The sequence below is a fragment of the Lampetra planeri genome, unplaced genomic scaffold, assembly GCF_965212315.1.
Source record: "Lampetra planeri unplaced genomic scaffold, kcLamPlan1.2.h2 scaffold_570, whole genome shotgun sequence".
In the NCBI taxonomy this organism is placed as follows: Eukaryota; Metazoa; Chordata; class Hyperoartia; order Petromyzontiformes; family Petromyzontidae; genus Lampetra; species Lampetra planeri.
The window spans coordinates 1-15,195 of record NW_027615393.1 but is presented as its reverse complement, the minus strand read 5'-3'; the positions used below and the strand labels follow the sequence as shown (position 1 = coordinate 15,195).

The window sequence follows — 15,195 nt, the reverse complement described above, 5'->3', positions numbered from 1 at the left end:
CTCATGTCTGGCTGCCACCACGCCGTGCGAGACAGGTACCGCTGGATTTTCTCGGCAGCCAGTTCCTCAATAACCTCAGTTGCGTACCCCGGGCGTGCGATCTTTGTTAACTCGCGCACATCCTCGGCGTAATCACGGAGATCTTCGCCAGGTTGGCGACGGCGCGCCTCTAAGGCCGATTTTGCTTCCTCCTCGTCACGCGTGCCAAAACGCTGATCGAGTCGGCGCATCAGCTCCTCTAGCTGTGTCTGTGCGCTCGCGGGTAACGCTTCTACAAAATCGGCTGCCCGCCCATCAAGATTCATATTAAGTTGACGTACTGCCTGCGCGTCCGTCCATCCATTAATTTCCTTGGCCCCTAAGAGATTGCGGGCGAATGCCTTCCACGAAGGGGCCCCCCGGCCGGTAAATATCAGTCTTATTTTAGCGTGAGGTAACGCGGGGGTCCATCCCACTTCTGACACCAATTTGTGGGGGTCGCTAGCCCCCGAGATCCCTCCCTCGATAATACTAACGGCCGGACTAACATCATCAATCGCCCCCCCGCTGCTAAGCGAACCGCCGCTAGGCTCCTCACCCAGGGTGTGGGAGCCGTCACCCGAGGGTTCCCCTCCACCGCGGGTCCGCGTAGCAGGCATGGATAACCACGCACGCGCACACCCACACACAGCTCTGCACGGCACTCACCCAACCCTGACCACTCACGTTAGGATCGCGCACCTGTGTTACACACGTCGTGAACGTGCGCGCACACACGCGTACAGCTCCACACGCGATACCCACTCCTGCGCCGCTCTGCGCTGCGCTGGCCGCCCACGTTACGATCGCGCACCTTGGGCACGCCGATTACGCACGCCGAGAGCTTACGCAAGTAACGAGCGCACGCAAGCGGGGCACACGCCGACACGACGACTCGTCCCCTCCCCCACTCGCGCGTGCACGTCAACACAAATATCGTACAAGGACGATTCTCCTCTCACACGGCTGCGTAGTCACGCCAACACACCAAAAGTGCTCTCCCCGGGCGTTAACGCACACACCTCCGTACCCGCACAATCGTACAGAGACCACGGCCTTTATGCGTACAACGACCACACACTCGCGAATGCAGGGCACGCTAATACCACGTTCCAAAAACACCCAACAACACGGTTTTGTTACTACGCTCGAGATTTTATTAGCCCTTGCTAACCAACCGAGCCACCCGTGTGTGTGTGCGGGACAGCAAGGCGCTTCTAACCCACACTCTGGTGCCGTGTAGCCCTATTCTATGCTGCGCTCTCTGCTAAACCGCTTTCCTACTCGTCCTTACCCCGAACTAACCCTCTCCTACGGATCCTACCCTCCGCTCTGAGGTGTTGTAAGGCGCGCAACACGATACCGTCTGTAGTCCTTGGTGACCTTGCGGCGCTCAGATCGTCCTGCAGACAATCTAGCGGCTCGCCCGATGACTCCTTCGTCGCTGACCCCGTGTCCAAACTCCAGAAGAAGAGAGTTCCCTACTGCCCCTGCGTTTTCTTTTAAACTATTCACATCAAAGGCTAGGCGCCCCCGTCCCGACCGCCTTGGTCTCTCGACCAATCCTGAGCCTAGGATTTCCCGCTCTTTTGCGATCCCGCCGGCCTTTGAACTTTCGACCAATCAGTCGTCCCGGTTCCTGATCCCAGCTATCTGCCTTGCTGACCCGTGTTTGTGTTTGTATGCGTTTCTAACTGCGGGGCTCTCTGAGCTCGCCGTGGTCGTGCGATCTCAAATCCGCCCACGGCGCCGCAGTGTTACTTGGCCTGGGAAGGGTCCTGTCCAATTCCCTGGCCCTGAGAAACCGTGGGGTAACCCCCCTAGGGGGCCCTCGGGTGAAAACTCAGGGTAGGTGACCCGACCACGAGGCCCTACGTGGGTGCGGGTGCGTGTTTATGTGGGGGGGGTGATGGGGGGCAGTGCGGCGGTGGAAGCCGGGCGGCTCCCTGGCTCGGCCGAGCGGCCCCGTCGCTGTGGCACCACAACTGCACTTCATTGGAAACAGTAATACGTAAAAATGTCGGAAAGAGGTGATCACAGGGATAGATATCTATTCTCTTGGCATTGAGATGATGATCATCAATTATACTGCACGAGTCATCCATGCTAGGCGCTTACTTTTACATATATGTACACGTGCAAAATGTTAGTTCCTGCCCGAAAATACAACCACGAATTAAATATATTGCATTGCAAGGTTTTGGCGCCAAATATCCAATGTAATATCTGAATGGGCTGCAGATGAAATCAATGGACAAACAAGTCCAATAAATGCCTGCTGGTGAATATGATGTGCCATGAATATTGTTATCGCTTTTATTCACGTTGAAACAGGTCAAAATGCGATCGATCTCTCCATTTCAATGAGCGAACAATGTCCCCGCGTGAACCGGGACTTTGTTGGAAGTTTCGTTTTGTACTCCTGCTAGGACTGGTAATAGCAGGTTCGGAGAGGTGGGTGGCTCTGAAAAGAGCCTTTGTAATTAATGGTGGAGTCGAGGCTTCACTTGGAGCTTGTGTACTTGGTGACGGCCTTGGTGCCCTCCGACACGGCGTGCTTGGCCAGCTCGCCGGGGAGCAGCAGTCGCACTGCGGTCTGGATCTCCCGAGAGGTGATGGTGGAGCGTTTGTTGTAGTGCGCCAGGCGGGACGCCTCGGAAGCGATGCGCTCAAAGATGTCGTTGACGAACGAGTTCATGATGCTCATTGCCTTGGACGAGATGCCGGTATCGGGGTGCACCTGCTTCATCACCTTGTAGATGTAAATGGCGTAGCTCTCCTTCCTGCGGTGGCGTCGCTTCTTGCCATCCTTGCGCGTAGCCTTGGTCACAGCCTTCTTGGAGCCCTTCTTGGGAGCAGGAACCTTAGCCGGCCCAGCGCTCTTTGATGCGGGAGGATCGGGCATGTCGACGCGTCGTAGGCAGCTTCGGGTCAGTTCACAACAGACGGGAAGCGAATGTGGATGTCGGTCGCGCGTTGAGCTCCTTTTATAGGAGGCGAGATGCAAATCAGAGGATCGTAGTGCGCGGCGCTGCTGAGTGGCTCTTTTAGTACCATCCCTCTCCATCAGCCTCCAATGAGAAACGCGGACGCGATGTTCACTTTAATATAGTTTTTACTGCAAAAATGACTTGTGAATATAACACAATGTAATGTCCAAACATGTATATTAGTGAATTGCAGCCATGGCCATTGATTTTGTTTTAAAAAGGATGACTAGAAAACCCAATACAGTATATTGTGTTTTGAGTGTGGGTTTTTTTGTTTCTTACGAAGGATTGTTTCACAACTCGTCTAATACGGCACACGGGCGTTTTATGAACGCAATTTGGATAAATACAAGCGCTCGGTGGAGAAAAATAACTTCGCTGTTGTGCTGTACAGGTGGAGATTAGCGTTCCGGCACGCTACGTCAATTAGGACGAGTGTGCTGTAAGATTGTGGCGCCAAATGCTCTACGTAATATCGGAATCGGCTGCAGCTGGAAATTATTCACGCAAAAATACCAGAAATGGGTACTGTATTAATGCGTTCAAGAATTACGCCTTGTTAAATGTGACGTGTCGTGAATATCATGATTTCTTTCATTCATGTGGAAGCAGATGAAGATTCGCCAACTCAACAAGCAAACGTCCACCACGCTCACGAGGAATTGGCGCGCAATAACCCAGGACATGTGCTCCATTTAGAAAGTGTTTGGCAACACTGGCGCAAGCAGTTTCGAAGAGGTGGGTGGCTCTGAAAAGAGCCTTTGGGTTGGCTTAATGTGCGAGAGATGGGCGCTCAGCCTCCGAAGCCGTAGAGAGTGCGGCCCTGGCGCTTGAGGGCGTAGACCACGTCCATGGCGGTGACGGTCTTGCGCTTGGCGTGCTCCGTGTAGGTGACGGCGTCGCGGATGACGTTCTCAAGGAAGACCTTCAGGACGCCGCGGGTCTCCTCGTAGATGAGGCCCGAGATGCGCTTCACACCGCCGCGGCGAGCGAGGCGGCGGATGGCGGGCTTGGTGATGCCCTGGATGTTGTCGCGCAGCACCTTGCGATGGCGTTTTGCGCCTCCCTTGCCGAGCCCCTTACCGCCTTTACCGCGTCCAGACATTGCGACTACTTCTGACAAAGCACGCGAGAGACATGCGCGCTCAGCTTGCAGCAGCAGCCACCTTTATATCCGAAGCGTGGTGACGTCACCGACCACCCCTGCCCTCCGCGATGGCTCCGCCTTAAACCTTCGACATTTAACCTCTGTGACGAAGAAAACCCTCCACCGTCGTCAAAAATACTTCCGTGACATGTACAATATGCGACGTTTTGGGCAATGACCCTTCTTCGAAGCACTCTGTAATGATATTGGCACACCCGCAGCGAACGCGAGAGGAACGCAATCTGTTGCAAGATTGCACGTGGAGTGAATAATCGGTGTAAGGTCTTGTTTTCAAGTGAACAAGATGAACTAACTTTATAATCGTGTGAAGCTAAACGGCTTCCAACACAATAGTTGAGTGAACGTCACCAACTAGTTCTCCCAAAGTAAGAAAGACATTTATTTTAATAGAGAAGTTTAGATGGTGCACCGCAATGTTTACAAAACAAAAACAAAGTGAAAAGGCGAGAACGAGCGAATGAAGGCAAATTGAGTAAAGCTGTCTGGAATCAATACATTTTTAGACTAAATTCCATATTTGGCACCAGTAACATGATGACGGAATGAAGAGGTGCAACACATAATCAAAATTGGAGGTTCGTCAAGAATGCATCGATTTGAATCTGGATTTAGATTAGAATCGCCAGCGAGAATGCTGACGTCGCTGACATTACTCTGCACCCAGTTCGAGTGAGGGAGCTGCCACCCGCCCCGCCTGTGTTTATGATTACTGCTTTCGGGCTCGATTACTCCCATCACATCAATGCTTAAAACACATCGAGTGGGTAAAATGTTATACAGTCAATTTGGCGAATGTACGAAACTTATCCAATCTACACAAATCCTCACGATTGAACTGCACCAAGCGTCGAGCTCCTTGATCAGGGCCGAGTCAAGGCGAGCAACCATCGCCACGCCGTAAATGGGTTTGACTTACAGAATATGGCACGCATTCAACAGCAACGTAATACACTGCCATGTGTTAACGATGAACTAATTGAAGCGCAGCAGCACCTGGTTCACTTTTTTTAACTAAGTGGGTGGCTCTGAAAAGAGCCGTTGAGGTGGAGTGAATCGAGCATCGTCCGATCGGATTCACTTCTTTGGCGCAGTCTTCTTGGGCTTGGCCGCGGCCTTCTTGGGCTTGGCCACCTTGGGTTTGGCGGCCTTGGCCTTGACGGTCTTGGGCTTAGCGACCTTGGGCTTGGCTGGGCTCTTCGCCACCTTCTTGGGCTTAACAGCCGACTTCACCTTTTTGGGGCTCTTGGCCGACTTGGCAGCCGCGGGCTTCTTTGCTTTCTTGGGAGACTTCTTGGGCGCGGTCTTCTTGGCTGCCGCGGGCTTCTTCACCTTCTTGGCTGCCGCGGGCTTTTTAGCTGCGGGCTTTGATGTTGACGACTTGGGCTTCGCCTTTGCGGCAGCCTTTTCCTTGTTGAGTTTGAAAGAGCCAGATGCACCGCTGCCCTTCACTTGCGCCACGGCGTCTTTGGCCACGAGCTTCTTGATGGCCAACTTCACGCGGGCATTGTTCTTCTCCACGTCGTATCCTCCGGCAGCAAGCGACTTTTTGAGCGCAGGAAGAGACACGCCGTTCCTCTCCTTGCTGCTGGCCAGAGCCTTGAGGATGAGCTCGGACACGCTGGGGCCGACCTTCTTGGACTTTGGAGCGGCGCGCTTCTTCTTGGGGCTTTTAGGCGCTGAAGTAGCCGCAGCTGGTGGTTGAGCAGGAGCAGTTTCCGCCATCTCAAAACGTCGCTTTTATCGCCTCGCCTCTTTGAAATCGAAATCAGCGCTCTCACGGATTCAAACCGAGCGTCCTCCAGGCCCGAGGTTATTATAGAAGCGGCGTACTGAATGCGGACGTCGCTGAGATCATCCAGCACTCAGATCTAGTGAGGAAGTTGCCACCATACTCACTGTGTTTATCACGCCTGCCTTTGGGCTCGATTACTCCCGTAACGTTCATACTTACATGCATATAGTTGATACATTATCACGAAGATCACTTCTTTAATGTACGTTACTTATGCAATATACGACAATGCTCACGATATAAATTATAATTCAAAACAAGTGAACAACCAACATTTGGGAGACATTGTTCGGTCAGGGCGAGATATGATGATTGTCGTTTTTCAAAAGTGTTAATGATGAACACTATTTAAAACACACTCGAATGTTTTGCAAGACAAGATGCTTCAACAGACTACTCATATTTAATTCCAACGAAATATTTTCTATTTAAGTTTTGCCTCGCGCGCTCGCGATTCCTCCTCTCGCGCTATGGTGAGGACTGCGCGCCATGCCAACCGTCCCTTGTCACCGAACTTTTAACTGGACGTTTTAATCGAACTTTGAAATTAATAAATATATGGATTTTCAGATGGACAACAAACTGAAGAAAATTACTCAAAATTAACCGACATTAAATAGAAAGTTTAACATGTTACGTGGCAAGAGGTGAGTAGCTCACGCACAGCAGAAGGGTCGCGCGCCTTGAACAAGATCGAGGCACGGTGCACAATTATCACCACTCAAATTCAACTCAAGTGACTCCGCAGTCGAATGTTTAAAGAACATATATAATCTTACGTTTAATGCACCGACAGAGTTGATATTCTAGGAGCGCAGGATGGTTCATGCGATGAGTTGTTTTTACTGCAATAAGTAACACGTATTTACTGCACTAAGTAACACGAATGAGTAATCATTGGAAAGATGTTATTAACCATGTAAAAATATTTAACTACACATATTTGTACCATCTTATTTGACAGGTAATATTATACTTTACCGAGTGTTGACATCCCCAGCGTTTACCAGTACTTTTATGCTTACTATCAGCTAACACTGGCCACAACCCTGAGCTGATGTGCTCATTTGTTCCCTTTTAGCCCCGACACCCCACGCCACTCCCCGGCAACCACATTCAGATAAGGCCCCCCCCCCCTCTGCCCCCCCCTGATTTATTATTTAAATTATTATTTATATTATTTAAATTATGTATTATTATTGTTTTACCTACGTGACTTTACCGAAAAAACCTAAGAGTATGAATCATTGCAGTCACGAAAGCTTCAAATCTAGAACGAATGCAAGAATCATTCATTCCACGCGCATGTGAAGAGGAGTCGTAGAATGGTTTATGCACTTCTTTATACTGGTAGCAACGAAGTGGACCAGCCTACAATAGATTATATCGTCCGTCCGTCCGTCCGTCCGTGTAGCAACATCGCCCCCTATTGCAAACACTTGGCATGACCCTACAAAAACCTTTAGACTCTGTGATACTTTCCTGGCTAAACAAGTGTAACATTCCCTTATAATTCCCTAAGATAGCTTTTAATTAAAACATTTACATTAATGAGGTTTTCCTGGCTAAACACGTGTAACATTCCCTTATAATTCCCTGAGATAGCTTTTAATTAAAACTTTGAAATTAAATAAAAAAAACTCACAGCGCCCTAAAGCCTACAGCTAGGCCTAAAGCCTAGAACTGGGCCTCAAAGTCTGACTTCGTATCGTACCCCTGCGTGTGTGCAAGGGAGTTAATGTTTAACAATGTTACATTCCCTGATGCTTTTAAATATAAACATTTAAATTTAACGCTTTTACATGAATAATAAAAACATTTAAATTAAAAATTAACTCTCGGCGGCCTAAAGCCTACAGCTAGGCCTCAAGCCTCGAACGCCTCAAACTCTCCCTTCGTATTGTTCCCCTGCGTGTGTGCAAGGGAGTTATGTTTAACAATGTTACATTCCCTGATGCTTTTAAATAGAAACATTTAAATTTAAAGCTTTTACATAAATTATAAAAACAGGTAAATTAAAAATTAACTCACGGCGCCCTAAAGCCTACAGCTAGGCCTAAAGCCTAGACCTAGGCCTCACACTCTCCCTTCGTATCGTCCGATTCAGTGTAGCAACATCGCCCCCTACTGCAAACACTTGGCAGGACCCTACAAAAACCTTTAGTCTCAGTGGGGCTTTCCTGGCTAAACAAGTGTAATAATACATTATGTTTATATTCTTTGGTTATTCGTTCCTACCAGCCCACCCCGCAGGGTCCTGTTTTCACCAACGCACAGCAATACTCGTTCCAAGACCAACCCCGGGCACACGTCCCACAGCCCCTTTTAACTCCTCAATCTCCGCTCCCAATACACATCCGCGTCCAGCACGCCTGCTCCGGGTGACGTCACTGCCCTTTAACCCCTGACACCCCCGTCCAGCTCTTTCCCGCGCGTGTGATTGGTGCGTGTTGTCGTGAGAGCGGAGATGTCGTGTTTGCGTGGTGCGTGAGGGTGGCTCGCAGATCCCTTAAAGTGCTTGAACCATTCTCCGACTCCTCTTCATATGTAATCTGACGGCTCAAAAAGAGCGAGTTTTATTCTTTAAAAAACACGATACTTTCTTCCAATAGGCATCCCAATTTATTCTAAACCATGTTCCATGATTGATGCAATGTTGGAATGCTGCTCAAATACCGTTCCTAAATTAGACATAATAAAGGGTAACTGGAATGAGCAGAGCATTTGTTTAATTGCGAGCAATTTGGCACGAGGGCAACTCGACGACGGTGTCCTTATTAATAACAAAACCCCTGTGTACGACTGTCCGAGCTCTTTGCAAGCAAGTGGGTGGCTCTGAAAAGAGCCGTTGTTGTGGTGGTAGAGGCGGCGGCGCGTTCACTTCTTTGCCTGAGAGGTCTTCTTGGGCAGCAGCACGGCCTGGATGTTGGGCAGCACACCGCCCTGGGCGATAGTCACGCCGCCCATGAGCTTGTTGAGCTCCTCGTCGTTTCGCACGGCGAGCTGCAGGTGTCGGGGGATGATCCTCGTCTTCTTGTTGTCGCGGGCGGCATTGCCAGCCAGCTCGAGGATCTCGGCAGAAAGGTACTCGAGCACGGCGGCCAGGTAGACGGGTGCTCCAGCGCCGACCCGCTGGGCGTAATTGCCCTTGCGGAGCAGCCTGTGAACGCGACCCACGGGGAACTGCAAGCCGGCGCGGGACGAGCGGGACTTTGCCTTGGCGCGAGATTTGCCACCGGTCTTGCCTCGTCCAGACATTGCTAAGGGACCTAGGATGCAAAAAGCAATAGAGACAAAGTACGAACGATTTGTGACGTTAACACGCACCACCGGAGCGTCTTTTATAGCGGAGACGAGGATCGTAGAGCGCGCCGCTGCTGATTGGCTCCTCTCGGTCGAGTCCCGCCCTCTCCTTGAGCCACCAATGAAAAGCCGGGACGCGAGGATTCGATGTTGACTTTAATTATTTTTATCCATATATATTTTTATGCGGACACGTATCTTAGGAATTAAACAATGCGATACACGTACTTAATAGGTTCAAGTTTTAAGCATTATTGAGTTAATTTATGGGCACGTGCTGGCAAGTCAAACTTATAAGCGGATTCAGCAAATATCAATGTATTATTGATTATAATCATCATTTTGAGGGACCTCATTGGTTATAAGAAATCATTGTGATAGCCTTGAGCTCGTGATTGATCGCCCACGTGCCTATACGGTGTATATATATTCCTTTAACCGCCTGTTCGGGCAATGCCTAAAAATATATGTGCGTGAATAATTCAGTCTCTTAGTTTGCAAAATGTGAACTTCTTATCAGCTCGGGATTGAAACAACATCAACCAATATCTTTGGGTTTAATAGTTAATATATTTCACCCAAATAACCCTTTTGTTGTAGATTATGTAAACATGGTTTCACAACGCTTATATACAACACCAACGTGTGATGTTGAAAAATGAGCGGCGGGGTATATAAAATGAACTTCATTGTCGCTTACGCCTGACGACTCGTGAGAGCCGTGACCAGCAAACGAAGGTTTCCGGCACCCGAACTTTGAAGGACACACATGGAAGCTTTTTCATGCGTAAGTGGTGGCTCTGAAAAGAGCCTTTGTGTTGTGCTTTGAGGGCCGAGCTGGGCGTTCAAGCGCGCTCGCCACGAATGCGGCGGGCGAGCTGAATGTCCTTGGGCATGATGGTGACGCGCTTGGCGTGGATGGCGCACAGGTTGGTGTCCTCGAAGAGCGCGACAAGGTACGCTTCGCTGGCCTCCTGCAGAGCCATGACAGCGGAGCTCTGGAAGCGCAGGTCGGTCTTGAAGTCCTGCGCGATCTCCCTGACGAGGCGCTGGAAGGGCAGTTTGCGGATGAGCAGCTCGGTGGACTTCTGGTAGCGGCGGATCTCGCGCAGAGCGACGGTGCCGGGCCTGTAGCGGTGAGGCTTCTTGACGCCGCCCGTGGCCGGAGCGCTCTTTCGGGCCGCCTTGGTGGCGAGTTGCTTGCGTGGGGCCTTGCCGCCCGTGGACTTGCGAGCGGTCTGCTTGGTGCGAGCCATGGCTTTTGGTGTGGGCAAAGATTCTCACAAGCGGGGAGAAGGCGGCTTATGTAGCCCAGAGCGCGCGCTCACTGGTCAGCGGAGTCGTGACGTGCGAAGACGGGGAGCGTGCTGATTGGTTGGCAGCGCGCAATGATCTCGAGTCGTCAACTCTTCTTAATCAACAAAATGTTCAGTTTGGATCATTTCAGAATGCCGTATCACGATGCAGTAGTACCGTTTGAGCGCCGTCGATGTCTTTAACGGATGTTATTTTCTCAAGCAAACACCTTTCCGAAAACGACTTTACAGTGCTCTGCATGATCTAAATAAAGTGTGAAGAAACTGCACTTCATTGGAAACAGTAATACGTAAAAATGTCGGAAAGAGGTGATCACAGGGATAGATATCTATTCTCTTGGCATTGAGATGATGATCATCAATTATACTGCACGAGTCATCCATGCTAGGCGCTTACTTTTACATATATGTACACGTGCAAAATGTTAGTTCCTGCCCGAAAATACAACCACGAATTAAATATATTGCATTGCAAGGTTTTGGCGCCAAATATCCAATGTAATATCTGAATGGGCTGCAGATGAAATCAATGGACAAACAAGTCCAATAAATGCCTGCTGGTGAATATGATGTGCCATGAATATTGTTATCGCTTTTATTCACGTTGAAACAGGTCAAAATGCGATCGATCTCTCCATTTCAATGAGCGAACAATGTCCCCGCGTGAACCGGGACTTTGTTGGAAGTTTCGTTTTGTACTCCTGCTAGGACTGGTAATAGCAGGTTCGGAGAGGTGGGTGGCTCTGAAAAGAGCCTTTGTAATTAATGGTGGAGTCGAGGCTTCACTTGGAGCTTGTGTACTTGGTGACGGCCTTGGTGCCCTCCGACACGGCGTGCTTGGCCAGCTCGCCGGGGAGCAGCAGTCGCACTGCGGTCTGGATCTCCCGAGAGGTGATGGTGGAGCGTTTGTTGTAGTGCGCCAGGCGGGACGCCTCGGAAGCGATGCGCTCAAAGATGTCGTTGACGAACGAGTTCATGATGCTCATTGCCTTGGACGAGATGCCGGTATCGGGGTGCACCTGCTTCATCACCTTGTAGATGTAAATGGCGTAGCTCTCCTTCCTGCGGTGGCGTCGCTTCTTGCCATCCTTGCGCGTAGCCTTGGTCACAGCCTTCTTGGAGCCCTTCTTGGGAGCAGGAACCTTAGCCGGCCCAGCGCTCTTTGATGCGGGAGGATCGGGCATGTCGACGCGTCGTAGGCAGCTTCGGGTCAGTTCACAACAGACGGGAAGCGAATGTGGATGTCGGTCGCGCGTTGAGCTCCTTTTATAGGAGGCGAGATGCAAATCAGAGGATCGTAGTGCGCGGCGCTGCTGAGTGGCTCTTTTAGTACCATCCCTCTCCATCAGCCTCCAATGAGAAACGCGGACGCGATGTTCACTTTAATATAGTTTTTACTGCAAAAATGACTTGTGAATATAACACAATGTAATGTCCAAACATGTATATTAGTGAATTGCAGCCATGGCCATTGATTTTGTTTTAAAAAGGATGACTAGAAAACCCAATACAGTATATTGTGTTTTGAGTGTGGGTGTTTTTGTTTCTTACGAAGGATTGTTTCACAACTCGTCTAATACGGCACACGGGCGTTTTATGAACGCAATTTGGATAAATACAAGCGCTCGGTGGAGAAAAATAACTTCGCTGTTGTGCTGTACAGGTGGAGATTAGCGTTCCGGCACGCTACGTCAATTAGGACGAGTGTGCTGTAAGATTGTGGCGCCAAATGCTCTACGTAATATCGGAATCGGCTGCAGCTGGAAATTATTCACGCAAAAATACCAGAAATGGGTACTGTATTAATGCGTTCAAGAATTACGCCTTGTTAAATGTGACGTGTCGTGAATATCATGATTTCTTTCATTCATGTGGAAGCAGATGAAGATTCGCCAACTCAACAAGCAAACGTCCACCACGCTCACGAGGAATTGGCGCGCAATAACCCAGGACATGTGCTCCATTTAGAAAGTGTTTGGCAACACTGGCGCAAGCAGTTTCGAAGAGGTGGGTGGCTCTGAAAAGAGCCTTTGGGTTGGCTTAATGTGCGAGAGATGGGCGCTCAGCCTCCGAAGCCGTAGAGAGTGCGGCCCTGGCGCTTGAGGGCGTAGACCACGTCCATGGCGGTGACGGTCTTGCGCTTGGCGTGCTCCGTGTAGGTGACGGCGTCGCGGATGACGTTCTCAAGGAAGACCTTCAGGACGCCGCGGGTCTCCTCGTAGATGAGGCCCGAGATGCGCTTCACACCGCCGCGGCGAGCGAGGCGGCGGATGGCGGGCTTGGTGATGCCCTGGATGTTGTCGCGCAGCACCTTGCGATGGCGTTTTGCGCCTCCCTTGCCGAGCCCCTTACCGCCTTTACCGCGTCCAGACATTGCGACTACTTCTGACAAAGCACGCGAGAGACATGCGCGCTCAGCTTGCAGCAGCAGCCACCTTTATATCCGAAGCGTGGTGACGTCACCGACCACCCCTGCCCTCCGCGATGGCTCCGCCTTAAACCTTCGACATTTAACCTCTGTGACGAAGAAAACCCTCCACCGTCGTCAAAAATACTTCCGTGACATGTACAATATGCGACGTTTTGGGCAATGACCCTTCTTCGAAGCACTCTGTAATGATATTGGCACACCCGCAGCGAACGCGAGAGGAACGCAATCTGTTGCAAGATTGCACGTGGAGTGAATAATCGGTGTAAGGTCTTGTTTTCAAGTGAACAAGATGAACTAACTTTATAATCGTGTGAAGCTAAACGGCTTCCAACACAATAGTTGAGTGAACGTCACCAACTAGTTCTCCCAAAGTAAGAAAGACATTTATTTTAATAGAGAAGTTTAGATGGTGCACCGCAATGTTTACAAAACAAAAACAAAGTGAAAAGGCGAGAACGAGCGAATGAAGGCAAATTGAGTAAAGCTGTCTGGAATCAATACATTTTTAGACTAAATTCCATATTTGGCACCAGTAACATGATGACGGAATGAAGAGGTGCAACACATAATCAAAATTGGAGGTTCGTCAAGAATGCATCGATTTGAATCTGGATTTAGATTAGAATCGCCAGCGAGAATGCTGACGTCGCTGACATTACTCTGCACCCAGTTCGAGTGAGGGAGCTGCCACCCGCCCCGCCTGTGTTTATGATTACTGCTTTCGGGCTCGATTACTCCCATCACATCAATGCTTAAAACACATCGAGTGGGTAAAATGTTATACAGTTAATTTGGCGAATGTACGAAACTTATCCAATCTACACAAATCCTCACGATTGAACTGCACCAAGCGTCGAGCTCCTTGATCAGGGCCGAGTCAAGGCGAGCAACCATCGCCACGCCGTAAATGGGTTTGACTTACAGAATATGGCACGCATTCAACAGCAACGTAATACACTGCCATGTGTTAACGATGAACTAATTGAAGCGCAGCAGCACCTGGTTCACTTTTTTTAACTAAGTGGGTGGCTCTGAAAAGAGCCGTTGAGGTGGAGTGAATCGAGCATCGTCCGATCGGATTCACTTCTTTGGCGCAGTCTTCTTGGGCTTGGCCGCGGCCTTCTTGGGCTTGGCCACCTTGGGTTTGGCGGCCTTGGCCTTGACGGTCTTGGGCTTAGCGACCTTGGGCTTGGCTGGGCTCTTCGCCACCTTCTTGGGCTTAACAGCCGACTTCACCTTCTTGGGGCTCTTGGCCGACTTGGCAGCCGCGGGCTTCTTTGCTTTCTTGGGAGACTTCTTGGGCGCGGTCTTCTTGGCTGCCGCGGGCTTCTTCACCTTCTTGGCTGCCGCGGGCTTTTTAGCTGCGGGCTTTGATGTTGACGACTTGGGCTTCGCCTTTGCGGCAGCCTTTTCCTTGTTGAGTTTGAAAGAGCCAGATGCACCGCTGCCCTTCACTTGCGCCACGGCGTCTTTGGCCACGAGCTTCTTGATGGCCAACTTCACGCGGGCATTGTTCTTCTCCACGTCGTATCCTCCGGCAGCAAGCGACTTTTTGAGCGCAGGAAGAGACACGCCGTTCCTCTCCTTGCTGCTGGCCAGAGCCTTGAGGATGAGCTCGGACACGCTGGGGCCGACCTTCTTGGACTTTGGAGCGGCGCGCTTCTTCTTGGGGCTTTTAGGCGCTGAAGTAGCCGCAGCTGGTGGTTGAGCAGGAGCAGTTTCCGCCATCTCAAAACGTCGCTTTTATCGCCTCGCCTCTTTGAAATCGAAATCAGCGCTCTCACGGATTCAAACCGAGCGTCCTCCAGGCCCGAGGTTATTATAGAAGCGGCGTACTGAATGCGGACGTCGCTGAGATCATCCAGCACTCAGATCTAGTGAGGAAGTTGCCACCATACTCACTGTGTTTATCACGCCTGCCTTTGGGCTCGATTACTCCCGTAACGTTCATACTTACATGCATATAGTTGATACATTATCACGAAGATCACTTCTTTAATGTACGTTACTTATGCAATATACGACAATGCTCACGATATAAATTATAATTCAAAACAAGTGAACAACCAACATTTGGGAGACATTGTTCGGTCAGGGCGAGATATGATGATTGTCGTTTTTCAAAAGTGTTAATGATGAACACTATTTAAAACACACTCGAATGTTTTGCAAGACAA

General features: G+C 50.1%; 8 protein-coding genes across 8 annotated transcripts; all 8 read right to left on the bottom strand.

Moving 5' to 3' along the window:
* Positions 1 to 2,322: 2,322 nt before the first annotated feature.
* Positions 2,323 to 2,988, bottom strand: LOC144741486 (histone H2B type 3-B). The gene has a single exon (XM_078624011.1). The coding sequence runs from the start codon at positions 2,921 to 2,923 to the stop codon at positions 2,522 to 2,524; it is 402 nt and encodes a 133-aa protein (XP_078480137.1). The 5' UTR covers positions 2,924 to 2,988; the 3' UTR covers positions 2,323 to 2,521.
* A 762-nt stretch (positions 2,989 to 3,750) lies between these two features.
* LOC144741484 (histone H4) lies at positions 3,751 to 4,167 on the bottom strand. Its single transcript, XM_078624009.1, has one exon. The coding sequence runs from the start codon at positions 4,111 to 4,113 to the stop codon at positions 3,802 to 3,804; it is 312 nt and encodes a 103-aa protein (XP_078480135.1). The 5' UTR covers positions 4,114 to 4,167; the 3' UTR covers positions 3,751 to 3,801.
* Positions 4,168 to 5,181: 1,014 nt separating this feature from the next.
* LOC144741480 (histone H1-like) lies at positions 5,182 to 5,982 on the bottom strand. Its single transcript, XM_078624004.1, has one exon. The coding sequence runs from the start codon at positions 5,896 to 5,898 to the stop codon at positions 5,251 to 5,253; it is 648 nt and encodes a 215-aa protein (XP_078480130.1). The 5' UTR covers positions 5,899 to 5,982; the 3' UTR covers positions 5,182 to 5,250.
* Positions 5,983 to 8,572: 2,590 nt separating this feature from the next.
* On the bottom strand, positions 8,573 to 9,268 carry LOC144741483 (histone H2A-like). Its single transcript, XM_078624007.1, has one exon. It carries the CDS (start codon positions 9,224 to 9,226, stop codon positions 8,846 to 8,848), a length of 381 nt encoding a protein of 126 aa, XP_078480133.1. The 5' UTR covers positions 9,227 to 9,268; the 3' UTR covers positions 8,573 to 8,845.
* Positions 9,269 to 9,856: 588 nt separating this feature from the next.
* Positions 9,857 to 10,543, bottom strand: LOC144741482 (histone H3). Its single transcript, XM_078624006.1, has one exon. It carries the CDS (start codon positions 10,525 to 10,527, stop codon positions 10,117 to 10,119), a length of 411 nt encoding a protein of 136 aa, XP_078480132.1. The 5' UTR covers positions 10,528 to 10,543; the 3' UTR covers positions 9,857 to 10,116.
* Positions 10,544 to 11,170: 627 nt separating this feature from the next.
* LOC144741487 (histone H2B type 3-B) lies at positions 11,171 to 11,836 on the bottom strand. The gene has a single exon (XM_078624012.1). It carries the CDS (start codon positions 11,769 to 11,771, stop codon positions 11,370 to 11,372), a length of 402 nt encoding a protein of 133 aa, XP_078480138.1. The 5' UTR covers positions 11,772 to 11,836; the 3' UTR covers positions 11,171 to 11,369.
* A 762-nt stretch (positions 11,837 to 12,598) lies between these two features.
* On the bottom strand, positions 12,599 to 13,014 carry LOC144741485 (histone H4). The gene has a single exon (XM_078624010.1). It carries the CDS (start codon positions 12,959 to 12,961, stop codon positions 12,650 to 12,652), a length of 312 nt encoding a protein of 103 aa, XP_078480136.1. The 5' UTR covers positions 12,962 to 13,014; the 3' UTR covers positions 12,599 to 12,649.
* A 371-nt stretch (positions 13,015 to 13,385) lies between these two features.
* On the bottom strand, positions 13,386 to 14,830 carry LOC144741481 (histone H1-like). The gene has a single exon (XM_078624005.1). It carries the CDS (start codon positions 14,744 to 14,746, stop codon positions 14,099 to 14,101), a length of 648 nt encoding a protein of 215 aa, XP_078480131.1. The 5' UTR covers positions 14,747 to 14,830; the 3' UTR covers positions 13,386 to 14,098.
* Between the last annotated feature and the right edge of the window lie 365 nt (positions 14,831 to 15,195).